This window comes from Mustela lutreola, chromosome 3 (genome assembly GCF_030435805.1).
Source record: "Mustela lutreola isolate mMusLut2 chromosome 3, mMusLut2.pri, whole genome shotgun sequence".
In the NCBI taxonomy this organism is placed as follows: Eukaryota; Metazoa; Chordata; class Mammalia; order Carnivora; family Mustelidae; genus Mustela; species Mustela lutreola.
The window spans coordinates 182,151,538-182,170,823 of record NC_081292.1 but is presented as its reverse complement, the minus strand read 5'-3'; the positions used below and the strand labels follow the sequence as shown (position 1 = coordinate 182,170,823).

Sequence of the window (19,286 nt, the reverse complement as noted above, 5' to 3'; positions counted from 1 at the left end):
GTAAAATGTCTGTTTTGCCCACTCTTGGTCTTTGCGATGTCAAACATTGGATCTGAGCCTCAGCAGAGCACAGGTGAGGTGTCGGGTTCCTGTGGTCTGCTCCGAGGTCCGTTTGCTCCCTGTGCCAGGCAGGTGGCAGTAACCCCCTGTTGTTTACATGAAGGGACAGCCTTGGCAAGGTTAAGTGTTCCTAATTCCCACATTGCTCCAGGCCCACGTCTCTTTTTGCCTAATTTCTGTGTCCACCACCTTTGTCCGAGGATGCCTCCTGACATGCACATGAGGAGGACATGGGACCCTACGAGGAGGAGGGTTGGGAGAGGGGGAGGAAGTGCCCCTGCCCCCAGGTGGATGGATGCCTATTGTGATGTCTCACAGGCCTGGTGTACAGGCTGCTACCGGAGTCTGGCTAGTTTTGCTTGTGGTGTGCCAGGTGCTTGGCCTGCATGAGATTCCTTATCCTGGGGCTGAAGGGCACAAAGAGATGGAGTCTGGAAGCAGAGACGACACAAAAGTGTAGGAGTCCGGGTTGCAGCTGCACACACGACACACTAACTTTATTCACATTGATACAAAAGTAGATTTTTCTAGAAATGTTCTCTTGTGCCAGAGGGCAAGAGTGGAGTGGCACGTGGCAGGAGGGCAGGGGAGGAGGCCCTAGGGAGGCAGGGAAGGCAGGGGCCAGAGCGCGGGCCACAGAGGCAGGGCGGCAGGCAGCGGGGGATGGGCAAGCAAGGAGGCGGGCCCTCCACGGGGCAGTCTGCGCGGACATCCTGGGAGCTCTCAGAAGAACGGGAGCTGGGGGGCTGGGGAACTCGGGCAGGAGAAGGCTCTGGGTGGAGGACTTTCCTCTGCTCCTGGCTGGCTGCCAGCAACCCCCCACCCCCAAGCGCCTGCCTCCCATGGGACTTCCTGGGGGCTCTGACAGGTGAGAGGCTGGGTAGGTTTGCCCCTTCCCACATCCTCTGCTTTACAACTGGCCATGCCCAAGAGGAACCCAGGCGGTGGGGTTGGGGGAAAGGAGGGGGTACACAGAGAGATGCTCACACAGGCAAAGAGGGAGCAGAGGCTGGTCTGCCCACGGAGGGGCCCCAGGGGTCTCACTGGGGCAGGGCCTTGAGGATGGCGTTCACCTCCTCCGCCACAGCTGTCAGCGCAAATTCAAACTGGTCCTGGCGAAGGGCAGGAGAGAGAATGTCATGGAGAGGACTGACCTCTGCTCTTGCCCTGTGACGGGAGGAGGGGGCTGTGGGGAGGGGGGGCTTTTGGGCAGGGGAGCCAGGGAGGTCACTTGGGCGAGGGGGGAGTCCTCCTGGGGCAGGTGGGGGCAGGTGGGGGAGGCAGGCTGTTGCCAGTCTCCCTGGGCGAGGCTGGCAGCTCAGGTCAGTGCGGGGAGGAACAGTCACCTTCGAGCGGACAAGGCCAGGCCGTTGGTCACGGACGTGCTCCAGGGTGGCAGCGATGTCGATCTCCTTTACTCCTGGAGATTGGAGAGGGCACAGGGTTTGCCCAGAGGACAGGACCCAGAAAGCCTGGAGCGCCCTGGGCTGGGAGGCTTGGAGGACTGGGCAGAGCCTGGGGGTGTGATAACTGGTCCCTCCAGGAGCTCCCAGGAGCCTGGGTGCTGAGATGGCTCATCGGGGGCAGGGCTGCGGGCGCTGTGGGGAAGGTCCTCACCTTTTGCCATGCGGTTCAGTACCATGTCAATAAGGATGTAAGTGCCAGTCCTTCCTGCACCATCGCTGAAACAGGAGAGGATGACAGGCTCCGCTCAGGACCCAGCAGAAAGGGGGAGGGGTAGAGGAGACAGGGAGGCTCTTGGGGTGGGGAAGACACTGGTGGGGCCAGTAGGCATGGTTGAGGAGGCACCAGTCAGAACCCCGGGGGCCCCTGGGAATTGGGCCTTGAGTGGGGGGCCTGTGAGCCATGGGGTGTCACTTGGGTAGTGGTCCAGCCTAAAAGGAGAGCCCTGGCTCAGTCTTAAGGTGAAATCAGCTGGGGCAGAGGCGGGATAAGAATGGTCCTTTCCAGCCTCTGGGCAGGCTTTTGTTCAGCAATCTTTTGGTGTAAATGGTCAGAGGGTAAATATCCTCAACTTTGTGTGCGACATACAGAGAGTCTCTGTCACATGTTCTTTTTTACTTTTCTTCAACCATTTAAAAATGTGAACACCATTCTTAGCTCATGGGCCATTAAAAAAAAAAAAAACAAAAACAGATGTAATGTTGAACTTGGCCCATGGGCTATTGTTGGCCAGCATCCAGGGGTCAGGCAGGCAGCATGCATGGGAGATGTGCCCAGGGAGGAGGACCAGAGAGAGGGGTGGCAATCAGGAATGCCCCACCTCAGGACCCTCTGGCCTGGGCTGTCCTGGCCCCTGTGACCCCACCCCCACCCCCGCCCCCAGCCCATCCGCACGCACCTGCAGTGCACAATGATGGGGCAGGAGCGGCCCCGGTAGCACTTGTTCACTTTCCTGCAACAAGAAGTGGGTGTGAGGGGGGGCACCAGCACACACCTGGGGGCTGTTTTTCTTCTTGTTCTCCCCATGTGCCCAGGGCAGAGGAGGGAAGAGAGCTGGAGAAATGAATCAGGGCAGGAGGCAAAGAACCAGGATGATGTGGGTGGCCCTGGGCTTGCCTTGTCACTTAATGAGCTTGATGCCCAAGTGACGCACCTGGGAACAACAGACTTGGCCTCTTTGAGCCTCAGTTTTCTTGTCTGTAAAATGAGGGTGTAATAATAGTAACCCACTTCTTAGGGTTCTCACCATGATTGCATGAGATAATCCATGTAAAGAATTAAGTGTGAGGTTTGACATACCTTAGGTGCTCAATAAATGGTAGTACTATTAATGATACTACATAATATTAATAGCCACCTCTGCTAAAAGTCCAGGGAGAATAGGCTTTCTGGTGACTTCAAGGGTGTTAATCTCATCACATTCCTGCTCTGTCCCTCTGCCCTCCTTTACAACTGCCCAGGCTGTTCCCCTCCCCACTCGGGCTCCTGGTGGTCCTCACTAGCAATGAGGTCGGGTAGCCCTAGGCACAAAATTTCTTTCACAAAGGGAAGACAATCTTCTGCTCTGAATGTTATACAGCTGTCTGTCTCCCTGAATCAGCCTCATCCCAGCACAGGTGTTCTGTGGTTGGGTCATATTTAGACTTGGGGTCCACTTGGACCTCAGACTCTTTTCTGTTACACTGGCAGTTGCCCTCTCAGCAGGGAGCAGAGGATTTCTCCCTTCCTCAGTGGCCTAGTCTAACCTGCTCTTGTCCCTTATGACTTTCCTCCTTTGAGAATTACTTGCAGAATCCTGATACCCCCCAGGGGGCCAGGACCAGGGAGGACCACCTGAAGAGTTATTAGATTGTTTCAGGGGAAGCTTGGAATTTAAGGATCTACCATTGAGACTCCCCCAGACTTGCAAGGGCCAGGTGACTCTGAATGATTTTACCGGTATCCACATAGTTTTCTAGCAAGTTGGCTCATGTGTTAGAGAGCTGGGGTTGAACAGAAGTATCTGCAGTAGCTCCCAATCATCTAATAATAATGACAGTGAATCATATCGAGAATTCATTGAGCCTTTCCTATGCGCCAGGCACTTAAACAAGATTTTACAGACTTTATCCCACTGACTCTTGTAACAACCCCTGAAGTAGGGGTCATCATCCCCATTTCACAGGTAAGAAAAACAGAAATCAAGCAACTTGTTCAGAGTCACTTTTTAGCACTTAAAAAAAAATGAGTTTGCCGTTCCTCTATGTAGCCCTCCAACAAACCGTATTTATTAAGCAGCAGTTAATTTGTTCTGGGTGTCTGCTGCCAACTGTGTTTACACCATTCTGGCCTAAAGCAAAGAAATGTAATCTTTTAGCTTACCTGTGCAGTCTTAAAAATGGTCCATGCACTAATTCTATACGGATTTTTTAAACGTGGAAAGCAAGAAATAACTCTACGACCCCTGGCATTGTTTTTGAGGACCCTGGGGCTCAGGCTCCAGGGAGCCCAGTGAGAAACCATCATCCAGAGGCTCAGACACTATCCCCAGCTGGGGCGCCTGGCTGGCTCAGCAGAAAAAGCATGCGATCTTGGGGTCCTCAGTTCGAGCCCCAGGTTGGGTGTAGAGATCACTTAAATAAACTTGAAAAAAGGAAAGAAAGAAAGAAAAGAAAAGAAAGAAAAGAAACTATCCCCAGCTTCTCCCCTCAGCTCTGCTCCTCTGCTCTCTGTCCAGCACCTGGAGACCTCGGGCCAGCCTGGCAAGAGGCAGAGAAGCAGGAGGAGGCTGCAGTGTGGGCGAGGGGGAAGACTGGGGATGCCGGAGGACTGGCCTGGTGGGTGTTTTGTTGTCAGAACAGGGAAAGGCCCCTAGTTAGCTTCCTGCCCAGCCGACACCTGCTCTACTGAGTCCCTAGTAATCCTGAGATCCTCCCAACTGTCTTGGATAGTGTTTGTCTCCTCAGAGTCCCCCCACCCACCAGCTCTCCCAGCAGACTTCAGGGGGGGCCCCAGGGCCCACAAGTCCTGATTAGATTGTCCTGTCCATGCAGCGGCCACGCCTTCCAATGATCACTTTTGTGACTATGCAACTGGAGAGAGAACACTAGCTGCAGATCACAAAAATGACACTGGCAGCCGTGAGAGGGAGAGAGAGACAGAGGAGAGGGTTAGGACAGAAGGACAGAGTGGGGAGACAGACAGAGGGAGGGAAAGACAGAGAGAAGGCAGGGAGGTGGAGAAGGCGGGAAGAGAGGGGACAGAACAGCGGAGAGATGCAGGACCGGAGACATGGAGAGAAAACAGACTCAGAGACAATGGGAGAGAAAAAGAGCTGAGCGGGGAGGCAGGGGAAGGGGAGAGAGAGGAAAAGGAAGGAAAGAAGGCTGGGGGAGAAATAACAGAGGCAAAGAAACAGCGAGGGAGAAAGGACAGATGGGCAGGAGGGAGTGAGATGAGGGGACAGCAGACACACGGAATATGCTGGAGATCGCAAGAGCGGCCCTGGAGGCGACGAACAGGAGAGACGGGAGCCGGGACCCAGGAGAGGGAGAGCAGGCGAGAAGAAGGGATCTTGAACTCAGGTGAGCCCTTCTTGGGGGCGGGGGTAATGGAGGAGCCAGAAACGGGGAGGCAGGGAGAGAAAAGGGGCGAGGGGGACTCAGCAGGCAGAACAGCGGAGCGAGAGCAGCGCGGGAGCGGGAGCGCAGGGGTGGAGGGATGCGCGCAGCCAGCCAGAGCATCCGTCCGGGCTTGCGGGGTCTGGAAGGGGGCGGCTGGAGGTCAGAGGCGGAGGCTCCAGGTCAGCCTGGAGCGCCCGCCTCACAAGACCGGGGCCCCCAGGAAGAGTGGTGGGATGGGGGGACGCCCAGCTCCCGGGCCCCCGCTCGGGCGCTGCTCTCTCCCCGCGCTCCCTCCCTCACCTGCGGAAGTCCAGCAGCGGCCGGGTGGACGCCGGAGTGCCCTCTGCCGGCCAGCTGAGGAAGTGGAACTGCGTGAGCGTGCGCGTCTCCTGGGTCTGCACGTTCTTCAGGTAGAAGCTGCGCACCAGGAAGTCCTCGCACCAGATGTGCTCGGACACCAGGTTCACCTGCCGAGGAGCCAGCCGGGTCTGAGGACGGCAGCGCCTCTCCAGATCCTCCCAGCCTCCGGGGCCGGCTCAAACTCTCCATCCTCCTGGAAGCTTACCCAACCGCCCGCTGCTACTGCCCCAGCTCTCCCCAGGATCCCCAGTTGTCTGCGTCACTTATTGGCTGCTCAGGACAACGAGTGGCTTTTCCACCCGGACACAGCCTCTGTGGGCGTCTTGAGGCCAGAGTTCCTCTTTCCTCTTCCTCAGCCTAACACAGTGTCTGTGCTTACACACACCATCAACCTGGATGAGATTCTATATTTTTATTCATTGTTTTTCTTTAACCATGAGCAACATCAATTTTAAAAAGCAGCTTTAAAAAAAAAGACTGCTGGGTGCTCATCGGATGATGAAAAACTACTATTTGCTATTCGGTGCTCCCTTGGTGAGGAGAAGCTTGTTGTCTCTTAGTGTCTCCTGCTTTACAGGGGGTCACCTTCCATGGAGCAGGAATCTGTTCCTCTTTCCTCGGCTCTGCCTCTTCCCAGTACCCCCTCCCCCAATATCTATCTTCTCTCCTAATGAAAAAGTTTGTTTCTATTCTATTTGTGACTGGTGGTTCTTTCTTTCCTGGCTTTGGAAACTCAGCGCTAAGTGAGGCTCGATTAACGTAGGTCTTAATGTTGGTCTTCGGTTTTACTTCTCTTCCCCATCTCATACACTCTTGGCTCCCGGCTTCTTACCTCGGTTTTGGTTGTTTTATAGTTTTATTTCTGTACCTTTCATGATAGGTCCCTACAGATGCTTCCTGGCCCTGGCTGGACACACACATGTAAACATATAGTACATGTACATGTGTGTGCATGTGTGCATATATGCATATACAATTCATACATGTATGAATGGTTCACCATCCACTCTCTCCATTCCCTCGTCCCCCTGCCATGGGATTTTGCTGACCTCATATACGTGGTAGAGGGAGGACCCCTCATCTGGCCAGTAGCGGTCACACTGCTTGACACCATCCTCCACCAGTGGGGTCAGCATGACAATGACGGTGCAGCCACTCTCCCACACCATCTAGGGACAGAGATTCCACTCTAACCTTTCCAGCTCCCCTCAAGGACCACTGGTCCCTGGAGAAGCCCTCCTTCCAAGAACTCACCTGCCAGAAGTCTGCGATGGTATGGGACAGCGGGCCCTGGGTGGCTATGTAGGCTGGCATCCGAGGGTCGTGCTCAATCTGGGGCAGGGGAGACACGTCATGAGCCAGAATGGGAAATGCTGCTATGGAGAGGCTTGGTCAAAGGGAGTGGGTCAGGATCTGGGAGAGCTTGAAAAATCCCCATTTCCATGCTGGGATATCAGGCCCCATAATTCCAGGACATCAGATGGCATGGACAGTGACCATGAGGAAATGGAGTTTCCAGGCAGGATAAAAATGGGGCGGAGGAGGGGGCTGGAGCTAGAGCCACTTACAATGGGGCTGGCATTGATGTAATCACTCCGAGAAGGGCTGCTCTCCACCTTCAGCTTGATGCGCGCGTGATCATCTGCACAGACCCCACATCCCATCTCAGGTGCCCCTCCAGTTACTGGGGTCCTAGTACCCCTGCCACTTGGCCGGAGCCCGGAGCCTGGCCCTTCCCCCAAGCCCTCCAGAGCTCCCTGCAGAGAGAGGGCTGGGCCAGGCTGACCAGCAGGACTCACTCACAGGGCAGAAAGTCAGGGTGGCGATTCTTTTTGACGTTGCCCTCCCCCTGGGCTGCGGCACAGGTGTTGGGCTCCGCCTGGTAGGCGCACAGGGCCTGCCACTCCTTGGCCAGGCGGTCCCGGTTCCGCAGGTGGTCCTCCATGTACGCCTGCAGGGATACCGCAGCCTGCCTTGGCCCACACCCCCTGGCCAGCCTCTTTCAGCATCCCGGCCCTTCACCCACCCTGGGCCCCGGGCCCCGGGCCCGTCCTGACCAGAATCATGTGTCCCGTGGAGATGTCCATGTTGGCCTGGGCGGGCTCCTCGCACCAGGACGGTGTGCTGCTGTGGGAGCTGGGGCTGGCCTGGGCCGCGTCACTAAACTGGGAAGACACGCTGCTCACCCGAGAAGGCTCCGGGGGACCCTCTGCCCGGCTGAACAGGGACTTTGTGGCCATGTGCTGGCGGCACAAGTCCTGCAGAAGAAAGATCAGGCAGGGCCCCAGAGCCCCCCAAACCCTTTCAGCAGCGTCCTGGATTCCATTGCAGGCTCCTCCCTGACTGATTCTGTATGAAACCCCTCAGGGAGAGAGGCGGAGGCTCTGCTGCCAGGGCCCTCATTCTTTTCCAGGCTGTTCTGTTTGTGGGGTGCCTCTGACAAGCTCAGAGATGGGAATGGGATCCCAGAAGTGTGGCCCCAGGAAGAACTTTAGGGAGCATCTGCTCCCAATTCCCACCCATTCAAGATGCCCCCACAACACCGCAGCTTGGGTTTCTGTAACCCCAGCTGGGCTACTCCCAAGGATGGGTGCCTAACCTCCATCCAACACCCCACCCTCACCCTGTGTGAGACCCAGACTCCCAATCCCCTCTACTCCCTCTCATCCACAAGCTTTTGGGCCACACACCTGGTACTCGAAGGTGGTGTCACCATGGGCCCCCTCGGGCCCCAGGGCTGCCAGGCGCTCCTTGTCCCGCTGCCGTGCATGCTGTCGCACACACAAGGCCACTGCCAGAGCCACCAGCAGCCCGGCCACGCCCGCCAGGGCCACCACAGTGAGCAGCACGGAGCGCATGGGAGATGTGCTGCGGGCTGGTCGGGGAAGGACAGCAGCTGCCTCCTCCCTCTGTGGGAGCAAGACTAGAATCAAGGAGGGCAGTGGCAGGAGGTATTTAGGAGCTGTTCCTCAACCCCTGCCCCCCACCCCGAGGCCGCAATCCCTGCTAGGGTACTTCCAAGGGCAAAGCTGATAGGGCAAGGGCATGGTGGCTCAGGCAGAAGCGCTCCTTTAGACCCAAGACCTTCCTTCTCAAGCCCCATCGGACAACTGAACCACACAGCACTGCCTGAAACTTAGTGGATGACCCCACCAGGAGTTTTTGCAAAAATGAATGTAGAGAAGTTTGGAGAGTCCCAAGGAATGGCATAGTAGAAAGTAAGGCAATAGGGTTGCAGAATAGAAATATATATTGAGTTTAATGTCTTTACTGCATTGGGTTTTCCCTTGGAATTTAGAAACTTTGTTCCAGAAGGCTATGGACACCTCAGGTGGTGTTTCCAAGCTGGAGGCCTTCCTATGGAAGGGTCGTGCCCTTGAGGAGGAGGGGGAGGAGGAGGAAGGGCAAGGAGAGGGAGGAGGAAGCTGAAGGGGCGGAGGAGCAGCAGCCACTGGGGCCATCTGCTGGCCAGAAAAAGAACTGCAAGGGGAGGGCAGCTTTGGTAAAGCTGGTGGGCCCACCAAGTAGGAGAGGTTTCAGCTCTGGTTTTCCTAACAAGTTTGCCCCCATCTGTTGTGGGCAATGGTAGCCCTCTGGGGTTTCAGCTGATTCTTCATTTAGCTCATACCTGTCCCACTCCTGTCTGCAAGATCTGGAGCCCTGTCTGTGCTTCCAGTTCCGACTTCACCAGCCCTGCAGGGAAGATGTGGGTCAGACTCTCTCCAGCTCCGGGTGGTCTCCATAGGGCCCATGTGTGTTGGGAATATTTCAAGGGGGGCATCAGCCACAGGCCTGGGTATGTCCTACTAACGCTGGGGCTGGGACCGAGCAGTATTTACCAGCTTGATGGGTCACATCGGCCAAAGACAGGTTCTGTTCATTGTGTCGGATGCGGAAGGTAAGGGCCGGTCCCACCACACTGCCAAACAGGAGCTACATTACTGCCTCACCCATCACAGACCCCAGACTGTTAACAGAGAGGCCAGCTTTGGCCTTCTCCCCATGAGAGGATGAAGCCGAGGCCAAACAGTGATGCCTTACAGGAATATTGGAGAGGAATGCTGGATGAGGCCAGCATCCTGTGTGTGTGTGTGTGTGTGTGTGTGTGTGTGTGTGTGTGTGTGAGACCATGGGCCCCCTCGGGCCCCATGGCTTCCAGGCGCTCCTCGTCCTGCTGCCGCACACACAAGGTGTGTGTATTGTGGGGGGCAACTTCAATGCAGCTGGGACCCCACCGTGGCCACTTACCCGAGACTTTGTCTTCCCTTCCTTCCCCAAGCCCCTCCAGCCACCTCTCCCCTCAAGGCACCTTCTAGATCCTTTCTGCCCCAGCTAGATACCAGCCCCACCTGATATTGATGAAGCTGCCCGAGGACACGTGCACATGTTCAGCGAGGATCTCCAGCAGCTTCACTCCTGCAGCCAGACTCAGGGGCCTGAAGGTGGGGAGAAGGGAGAGGAAGGCAAGTAGGGATCCTCTTGGCCACTTTCTTGAAACAAGCTACCTCCAGGGGTGCAGAGAAGCCCACCCCCTGTCCACTTCACATCTGGATTTCTGCTCTCTGCTTCTTGCCAGGCAGGCCTGCCCCTATAACATACCCTCCTCAGGGGATGGGAGGGGGGGCTGGAAGGCTTCCCCAGGCTGAAACCCTTACTTCTGGTCAGTGACAATGTAGCCATACTCCTCTGCTGATGGCTGAGCTGACGGCTGCCTCGCTGCTGGGGGCTGGCTCTGGCCCAGGGGACTTTTCTTCTCCAGCAGGACAGGTGTGGCAAGTTGGGTAGCAGCTTTGGGGGACTCGGAGGATCCAGAGCTCAGCACCTGCTGGGCTTTATTGGAAGTGGGGCTGGCAGTGGGGTATTCAGGCAGGGAGGGCGTAGGGGGTGGAGGCTCCACTATGTTTTCACCCTGCACCTGCTCCTCTGTTGTCTGTTTAGAAGAGAGGATAGAGATGTGGTCTCTGGATAGTATAGGGGGTGGGGGGATGGGAATCTGAGGTCCCTAAAGAGGACCTTGGGACTTGTTTCTTTCTAATCCCCAGGGCCCAAGGCAGCACTGGGCACATAGAGGTTACCCAGAAAAGTGAGTCAGCTGGATGGATGAATGAATGAATGCATAAAGGATTAAATGAGTGCAACATGGTCAGTAATGATCCACAGGATGGAGCTGGAGTAGGGAGACCCTCTGGAGTGAGGGGAGGTGGTGTTAGGAGAGATGAAGGCAGGCAGTGATTTTTAGACTTCTGTTTAGCCACAAAAATCTCAGAAGTCACACGTGTGGAAAAGATAGAGCTCTTCGGGCTACAGGGAGGGTCAGGAGCCTGCGTGTAACTCCCCTCTTCACTTAAGGATCCTCAGAGCAGGATCTGAAATGACTGTAGTGAAAAAAAGCAGCGAATTGAGAATTCCAGCTTCTAGACCCAGCTCTGCCATCAGCTTGAGGTGAGCTTAAGGGAAGGACATGTGGTCTCTGGGCCAATGAGGAGAGTTGTAAGATACAGATCTGGGTCCCAAGGCTGAGGTTTAGATTCTGACAAGGGGCAGGGGGGTGCTGCTAGGGGCACTGAGAGTCAGGGAGGTGCCCAAACTCACTTTCTTGATGTCGGCTCCAACATTCACAACCGCTCCTGTAGAGACAGGAAAAACAAGACTCTGGGCAAAGGGCCAAGGTGAAGGTCTCCCCAACACAGGTAGGAGAAAGAGCCAGCGGCCCTGAGCCTGTTGCACTTGCTGTGGCCTCTTTGCCCTCAGTCAGTGACCCAGTCCTGTCTTTGGTCTCATCCTAAGCATGGTCTCATGCCTGTTTGCTTCTACCTTATGATTGTTTCCTCAGCTCTTTCTGGAGCTATTGGCCACACTTGTCAAAATTATTCGTTGTTCAGTCCTCTCCCCGCCCATCAATTACTGGCTTCAGTTGGCATTGGCCACTTCCTTCGAGGCTGTTATCAACCACTCACCTTCCCTGGTGCCTCCTAATCGCTGCTCATACCCCCTGCTGGCTTCTTCTTCCATTACTCCCATCCTCGAGTTCTTTCCCACTCTAACTCAGCTCACCACCCCAGTCCCTTGCTTCCTGCCCTTGGCAGGCAATGACCCTGTGCTCATGTCTCAAAGGAACTCTCTTCTCTGCCCCTGACCTTGCCCTCTAGGCTGCTCCATGTGGTCTTGAAACATAGGGCAAGAGGCCATCATGGAGCTGGTGGTTGCAAGTCTCTGTGCTTGGACACTCACCCAGGTTTCGTCCTGCGCCCTTGGGCAGCAGCTGCAACAGGGTTGAGAGGGTGGAGAGCTGCTCAGGGGTCAGCTGACGCAGCTCCACCCCATAGCCCGCCAGCACAGCTGCCAGTCTCTGGAGAGTCACGTCTGCTGGGAGCCAGACACAGAGCTTATGGCGAGATGGTGGCAGTGAGGTGGCGGTGGCAAGATGAACTCGTAGGAGGCATTTGGTGGGGGGAGGGTACTAGCACACTTAAGAGTTTCTTCTCAAACCCTAGGAGACTGATGCCCTCCACCTTCCAGCCCTCATCCACACTTGAGGGGAAAGGCCTTCTTAGGGCCAAGACCACACTTCAGGCCCACCATGAACATCTGGACTCTCCAGCTGAAGAAGAGTTATGCCATCTCCACGCCCCACAGTATCCCCACTGCCTACCTAGTGCCTGGCATAGATCAGGTTGTCAGGAGGGATATTAGTTACATATATAATGACTTTAAGGACAAATTAACAAATGTGTGGGCCGTTGGGAAGGAGCCCCCGAATGCAGCCCCCACAGGAAGGGAACAGATGCTGAGAAGTCTGTTACCTGGCTGCTCTGCTGGAGAAGAAGGCTTCTCCCTGTGACCTTCTAGCCCTTCCTCCTCGTAGCCCTCTGAGGAGTCCTTGGCCCGGCTGCTGCCCCCTTGCTCTGGCAGCCTTGGTGCCCTGGCCCTACTGGGCACTGGCAGCTCCTGGGCCAGGTAGAGAAGCCCTGAGTCCTGGAAGAGTTGACCAGGCGAAGGCCCTGGAGGGTCCCCATAGGAGTGGTCAGAGTGAGCCCCAAAGAGGTCCTTGGAGGCAGTTCTGCTCAAGAGGGTAGACGATTCGGCCTTGGGCAGGGGGCCGACACTGACCATCCCTGGTGAGCCCTCTGAGCCCCGGGAGCCATCGCGGGAGCCAAACTGTGGGGGAATCAGAGATCCAGGTAAAAATCACATATCAGGGCTTAGGGACAGGTTTTGGGGTGAGGCCAGTGTTTAAGGCTCACCTGATGGAACAGGTAGGGCTGCAGCAGGGCGGGTTCATAACTCAGAGCAGGGTGCGGGGCCTGCGGGGGCAGTAGCAGGTGCTCCAAAAGAGGGGGCAGCAGCTCAGCCTGTAGAGGGGAGAGTGGAGAGCCCACCCCAGCTCCACCCCCACCCCCTGGAGGTTGAGGAAGTCGGTGCTGGGCTGCAGGGGTAGAGCCAGTAGGGATGCCCTGCAAGAGCAGCTCCCCGGCAGGACCAGGTCTCCTGGGCACCAAGCCAGATCTGGAGAAGAAAGCAAAGTGTATGTGTGTGTTGGTTGTGTGGAGCAAGGGCATACAGAGCCTACAGGAGGCAGAGAGGATGGGACCAGACAGGCTCAGCGGTTGAGAGTAAACTTTAGAGTACACGTGACCTCTTACAAAATGAGCTAGCCTCAGGGGAAGAGAGAGTAGCATGGGGAAGGGCCAGAGGGCCAAGCCTGGGCACAGGTCATTGCCTCCCCGGGAAGCATGCGCAGGTCCCTGAAACACAGCGGGGGAGGTTAGGGTTGTGTGAGACGAGGAATGGGGGAAAGAATGGCTGCAGGGAAAGGCAGCCACGTGCCCCTATAGATAAACTGGGGCTGCAGTTTGCCCCCTTCCTCCTGTATTCATGTCCCCACATCTGGCTCTCTAAGTGTGCATTCAAACACTCAGTTCAAACATTCAGTACCATCCCCCCTACTGTCCTACTGTACTCTGCCTTTTTCATCCTGCTAGCATCATCGGAGCCCCATGGCCCTCGCTGACCTTCCTCTGCTTGCAGGGTCTGAACAATGCCTTCAGAGGCCCCAACTGCAGAAAGACGATGGTCTCTGCACATACACTTCCACATAGTAATGAAAGGGAACATTAAACATTTTCCGTATGATAAAATTCTCATTTGTCTCATACTGACCCCTTTGATGTTTCTTTTAGATTATGAAAATGTCCAAGTTTTTCAAAACTTTTTCCTCCATTTTGCTGGATCCCTGGGGGTGAGCTCAGCTCATACTGAGCACATGAACATGTCAGATGACCACTCTTGAACCTCTTAAACCCATGCCTGAGGCTCCTGACCTTGGCGCCCACTGTCGGTCTGTCGGTCACTATGTGACATTTTGCTGGATCTTCCCTCTGTCGGTCAGGACAAGACCACAGACCCACCAGCCTTGCCACATTAGAGCTGTTGAAAAAGGATGCCTACCTGTCCCTTGGGCGGGGCTCTGGGGGATGAAGCCTGGGTATGCGTTCCATCTCCTGGGAGATCACATACTGGGTCAGATCATCGTGCCAGGACAATCCTGTCAGGAGACAGGATAGGGTGAGGTTGGCTCAGGAGAGTCTGAGAGCCCAGTAACAGGGACCAGTAGAAACCAAAACCGCACTCCCTAACCTGTAGTGCATTGAGTTTGGCAGAGCAGAGGGGCAGTGGAGGTGGTCCAGAGACCTGGTGGGTGATCTGAGCTGTCCCCTTCCCACACTCAGGTACAGATTTTGAAGTCAGACTGCCGCCAGTGAGACTATGTTTGAATCTTCTGCGGTTTACTCATTGTGCAACTTTGGGCAAATTGCTAAACCTGTCTGAACCTCAATTCTCTCATCTGTAAAATGGGGGTTTATACCTCCTAAGACTGTGACAAGTGACCCAATGTAACATGGTAAGAATAGTACCTGTCACATAGTGAACTTTAAAGAGCTGTTATCATCATCATCATCATCATCATCATCACTTCTTTTTGTTGATCTTGAACCTTACTTTTCTTTGTAAAGTGGGAATAATTACATACTTCGTGGGGCTATTGTGAAGATCAAGTACAATCAGAGAAATGAAAGTGCTTACAAAGTCCTAAAGCACTATACACATTTTAAACATTCACCACCTCCACCACCATCAGTCATCTTATGACTCTTTCCTTTCATGAAACCACTCTCAGGAAAGATTAGTTACCTATTCTTAAGACATAATCTCCCACTCTCCACCTCCATTCCTTCTTTCCTGCTTCTGAGTTAACAGTCTGTACCACTCCTAACTCATATCCTAAGACTGACTAGTATCCACACCTGCCATGTCGCCTCTGGACATTAGAGAACTCATCCTATCCAAGGCCAATTCCTCCACCTGAGCACTGGATTTCACCCCTTACTACCTGCTAAAGAACATCTCTGCAATTTCTCCCCATTTCCTACATGATCATTTTCCTCTGTTCTCTACTGAATTATTCCCTTTAGCATAGAAACATGATGGAATTCTTTTCATCTTAAAAAGTTACTGCATGACCCCACATTCCTCTCCAGTGATCACACCATTTCTTTCCTTTTCTTTGCAGCAAGACTCCTTGAAGTTACCTCTACTGGCTGTATCCAGTTCTTTCCTCTCCTTCCCTCCTCACCTACTCTATTCAGGATTTTATTCCCACCTATTCTACCAAAACGATTTTCATCCAAATCACCAGTGACTTCTGCTTATCTAAAGCCAGTGGCCAATTCGTCAATCTCATCTTACTTCACTCACCATCATTATTTGACACTGTTGATCACCCCTTCCTCTGCAATACACTTCCACTTGGCTTCTAGGACACCAAACATTCTTGTTTTTCCTCCTACCTCTGTGGCTCCCCCTTCTCAGTCTCCCTTGTTGGTTCCTCTCCTTGTCCTGGTCCTCTTAATATTATAATTCCCTAGACTTCTTCTTCGTATACACTAAAACATTTGGTTATCTCATCTACCTCATGGGTTTAACTGCCATTAATATGCCAAAAAATTCCAAATTCCTGTCTCTACTCCAGAATCCTCCATCTCTCTTTCAAAATAGAATCTCATACTTTCAACTTCCCACTCTATTGGAATGAACATCTTAAATTTAGTATATTCAGAACTGAACACCCCCTTCCCCAGGTTGGTCCTTTTGCATAGCTAATGACATCTTCATTAACCCAGTTATTCAGGCAATAAAACCTGGTATCATCCTTAACACTTCCCTTTCTTTCACAGCACTGTCCAGTATTTCATGAAGTTACACTACTTTTAAAATATATGCAGAACTCTGTCATTCCTTTCCACCTCCCTGCAACCACCTGACCCATACCATGTTCATCTCTCACATGAGTTATTGTGGTGGCTTTTAACAATCTCCCTGCTCCTACCCTTGACTCACTTCTTTATATCATCGACAGGAACAAGCATGATTATGCACCTCTATGCTCAAAATCTTGTCCTAGGTTCTTCTTTTACTCAGAGTAAGGACAACATCCATCCATACATTCTGTTAGAAGTCCCTGCGATGATCTGCATCCCTTCCCCCAACACCCATGTGACTGCATCTTCCATTTTTCCTCTCTATCACTCCTCTACAGCCAGACCATAGAGATGTTCTCCATGGTATTCCTCAAACTTGTGCTCCTGCTTTAGTACAGGTTTTTGTTCTAGCTCTTTGATCAGGTTGAAACATTGCCGCCAGATAAACTTCTGGAAAACACTTCCACTTTTGATGTCTTTGTTCAAATTTCATAGTCTCAATAAGGTTTACCTTGACCACTAAATTTGATACTGAAGCTTTCTACCCTACCATATCTGCCCCTTTATCATGCTGTAATATTTGTTTTTTTTTTCATGACACTTATCACTTTATAACATAGTATATCTTTTCTAACTTATATATTGTATTCCCCTTATGCCCAAAAATGTAAGTCCCAGTAGACGGAGACCTTTGTCTGTTTTATTCCCTGATACATCCCAAGCACCTAAAACTAAGCTTGCCATGTAGTAAATACTCAATAAATAGTTGTTGAAAGAGTGAATTTGATGAGTGGGGGGGTTCTCCTGGCTGAGGACTCCAGAATTCATGGTTTTGGAGCACTCAGACAGTTCCATGGAGTGGGTCAGTTCTAAGGAGATGGATGCTGGCCTCTTCCAGTGGCTCCTTCTGTGGAGGCCCCCTCTAGACTCCTCCAAAGAGTCTAAGTGTGAACAGCCCCTCTCTCTGGCTCTACCCCCATTCCTGTCTTTCCCCCTTCTCCAGCAAGGTCTGGGAAGGTAAGGTTCTAGAAGTAGGTGTGATAAGAATGTTTCATAAAGAGAAATTCTTGAGTCAGGTGGCCCCTCACTTTCCCACCCTTATCTAACAAAGCCCCCGTGTCTTCCCTTCAGTGCAGCTAGACCTCACCTTGGGACATGAGCTGTCGGAGCACACTTTGTAAGCGCTGAAGAACTGGGGAGGTGACTTGCAAAAGGGGCCGGGCCTGCCCCACTCCCACCTGGCACTGTCCAAACAAGCCATCTAAGAGCACAAAAGTAGTGTCAGCAGGAGGCTTGGACAAGAGGTTTTCCAAAGTCCAGGTTGCAAATGGGCATCACTCTCTCCATCTCCTCTCTTGACTTCAGAGAACTCTGCTCCTTCAGGCCATTCCCTTTTCCCCAAGACTGGTACTCCTTCCCCCTTCCAGGCCTCCCATGCACTTCTTTCTTACTGTGTCCCCTGTCTGATAAATCTTATGCCCAGGCCTCACTCACCCTGAATACAGACTTCAAGGTGAGAGCAGAGTCTGCGGTCAAACAGACAGCCTGTAGAGGGAAAAGGGAGCAGAGGCTCAGACACCCCCACACACAGAATGGTCAGAGGATGGACATGCTGGGGAAGGGGGAAACAGATGGGGTCCATTCTTTCATCCTAAGAAAGGCTTTCAGCTGGGGGAGGCGGGGTGAGTAGGGAAGAAGCCTAGAATGCTTAAGAGAAGGAAGCACAGGATCTGAGAGTCTGGATCTTTTCCTTGAAAGCCTCAGTTTGCTTAATTGAGTGATGGGGAGAAGGCTTGCAGGTGTAGGGAGTAGTAGAGGATCAAATACTCCTACTCTCATAGAATTACTATGGGGGGAATTTGGGGCCAAATTCTGAGGAAAACGGGACTTTTCTCCCCAAATCTCCAAAAGCATTTTAACTATGATGAGCTAGGGCTCAAAAAGATGGAAACCCTAACACACCTTCCTGCCATGTGGGAAAGGGGTACGGCTGAGGTGTCTCTAAAGCAAGGCTCCCCACACTGTCCCTACAGTCAGCGCCCCCACCAACCGCCAGCGCTGTCCTCGGTGCTGAACTCTGAATCTGGCACCGCCGAGGGCTACCTAGCCTGGAAGCAGTTATGGGGGAGGGAAGGTTGCTAGGGTCAGGAGTCTCCACAAGACCTGAACCCTCCGCCGTTCCAGACTTCATTTACCACCCTACCATCCCACAGCGCCACAGGAAGTACCTTGCATGGGCTTCCAACCCAGGTGGGAAAGGAGGGTGTCAGATGATGAGGCTGTGCCCCTTCCTCCACGCGCCCCACCACCCCACCCTCCCCCGGCCCATGAGTCAGCGCTGACTGTCTCTGTCCGCTCTGATGTGAGTCAGCACAGGCCTGGGTGTGGGGAGGGGGAGAGGAAAGGACCCTTCTCTCTTCACCCTCTTTTGCCGCCTCCCCGAGCCTTCCTCCTCTTACTGGCGATCTGATAGCAGTAATCTGCCTTTCAAAGCTTCAAGAGAAACCCTGGCCCCTCCTTCGGCCTGATCCTCTCCTGGGAACTGGGACCCCCCATGCTCGTGTCCCCAACTCCTCCTGCTCGGACATCAGGGCTCTCTCTTCCTACCCCTCCTTCCCACCCCCATTCCCTCAGCGCGTCATCACTTCTTTGGCGCCTCAGCGCGACTTCTCCCGTGGCCTTGTAGCCAGTCTCTAAGCCCTTCTGTCCATATGCACCCCCATTCTTCCTCCCAAACCCGCAATCTTGCCCTGAGCCTGCTTCTCTTAGGTCCCGCCCCCGTATTCCCAGCCCCACCTCCAGGCCTACGCCCCTTTTCTCTCAGACGCCCTCTCATCTTCCTCACCAACCAGTGCTAGCCCCTACCCTACTCCAGACACATATTTTACCTGAGCTTGCTACCTTCATGACACTCCTCCCCATCCCCCACCGAGTTTTGCTCCCAGCACCACACTCCACCCCCCCAACCCCACCCCCCTCATTTCCTCCTGACCGTGGGCACTAATGGCGCTGCAGCCTCCCGGGCGGCTGCTCAGCAGCAGGAGGCAGAGGAGCACCCGGAGACCCCCGGATCCCCCGGGACCCCCGGGCCGCCGCGGGCGCCGCATCTTTCCGGGCTCCGTACGCTAGCTCCCCTGCCAGGACCGCAGCGACGCTGGCCGAAGCCAGCCACAGGGGCCGAGGCGGGGCCTGCCACTCCCCACCCACCTACGAGGCGGGGTCTATACGCCCCTCTCGCGGCAGCTCCGCCAACCCTGGGCTGGTGGTGACGGCATCTCCACCCCCGGGTCTTACGCTTATTTGCGTCATACGTGGCGTAAGAGCTCTGGCTTACGGAGGTGCCAACCCACAGCTGTTCTCCACCAAATAGTAGGCGCTTCGCTAGAATTCCCACTTGGCCCCACCCCCTTTTGACATATGCTTCTCCCCAAGGACTACCACCTCTATCACCCAATCCCAAGGTTGGAGAAAAGGGCTACAGTTGGGTGGGGGCCAGGAAATAAATGTGAGTTGGCTGGTGTAAGCCCTAGGATGAGCTTAA

The 19,286-nt window shown here is 54.0% G+C and overlaps 1 protein-coding gene across 3 annotated transcripts; it reads right to left on the bottom strand.

Moving 5' to 3' along the window:
* Window positions 1–519: 519 nt before the first annotated feature.
* PTPRN (protein tyrosine phosphatase receptor type N) lies at window positions 520–19,028 on the bottom strand. Of its 3 annotated transcripts, none has more exons than XM_059167974.1 (23): window positions 18,738–19,027; window positions 17,240–17,290; window positions 16,893–17,006; window positions 13,935–14,031; window positions 12,731–12,992; window positions 12,290–12,644; window positions 11,718–11,852; window positions 11,079–11,113; window positions 10,142–10,416; window positions 9,836–9,922; window positions 9,326–9,405; window positions 9,115–9,179; window positions 8,177–8,395; window positions 7,544–7,744; window positions 7,290–7,437; window positions 7,055–7,128; window positions 6,741–6,818; window positions 6,536–6,655; window positions 5,427–5,593; window positions 2,423–2,476; window positions 1,678–1,742; window positions 1,407–1,480; window positions 520–1,172 (listed from the first exon to the last, which is right to left on the bottom strand). In XM_059167974.1, exons 1-23 carry the CDS (start codon window positions 18,850–18,852, stop codon window positions 1,101–1,103), a joined length of 2,943 nt encoding a protein of 980 aa, XP_059023957.1. In that variant the 5' UTR covers window positions 18,853–19,027; the 3' UTR covers window positions 520–1,100. The 3 variants fall into 3 exon arrangements, with proteins under 3 accessions (XP_059023957.1, XP_059023958.1, XP_059023959.1); XM_059167975.1 differs by having other exon boundaries at window positions 11,718–11,849; window positions 18,738–19,026; XM_059167976.1 differs by lacking the exons at window positions 16,893–17,006; window positions 17,240–17,290 and having other exon boundaries at window positions 18,738–19,028.
* Window positions 19,029–19,286: the final 258 nt, after the last annotated feature.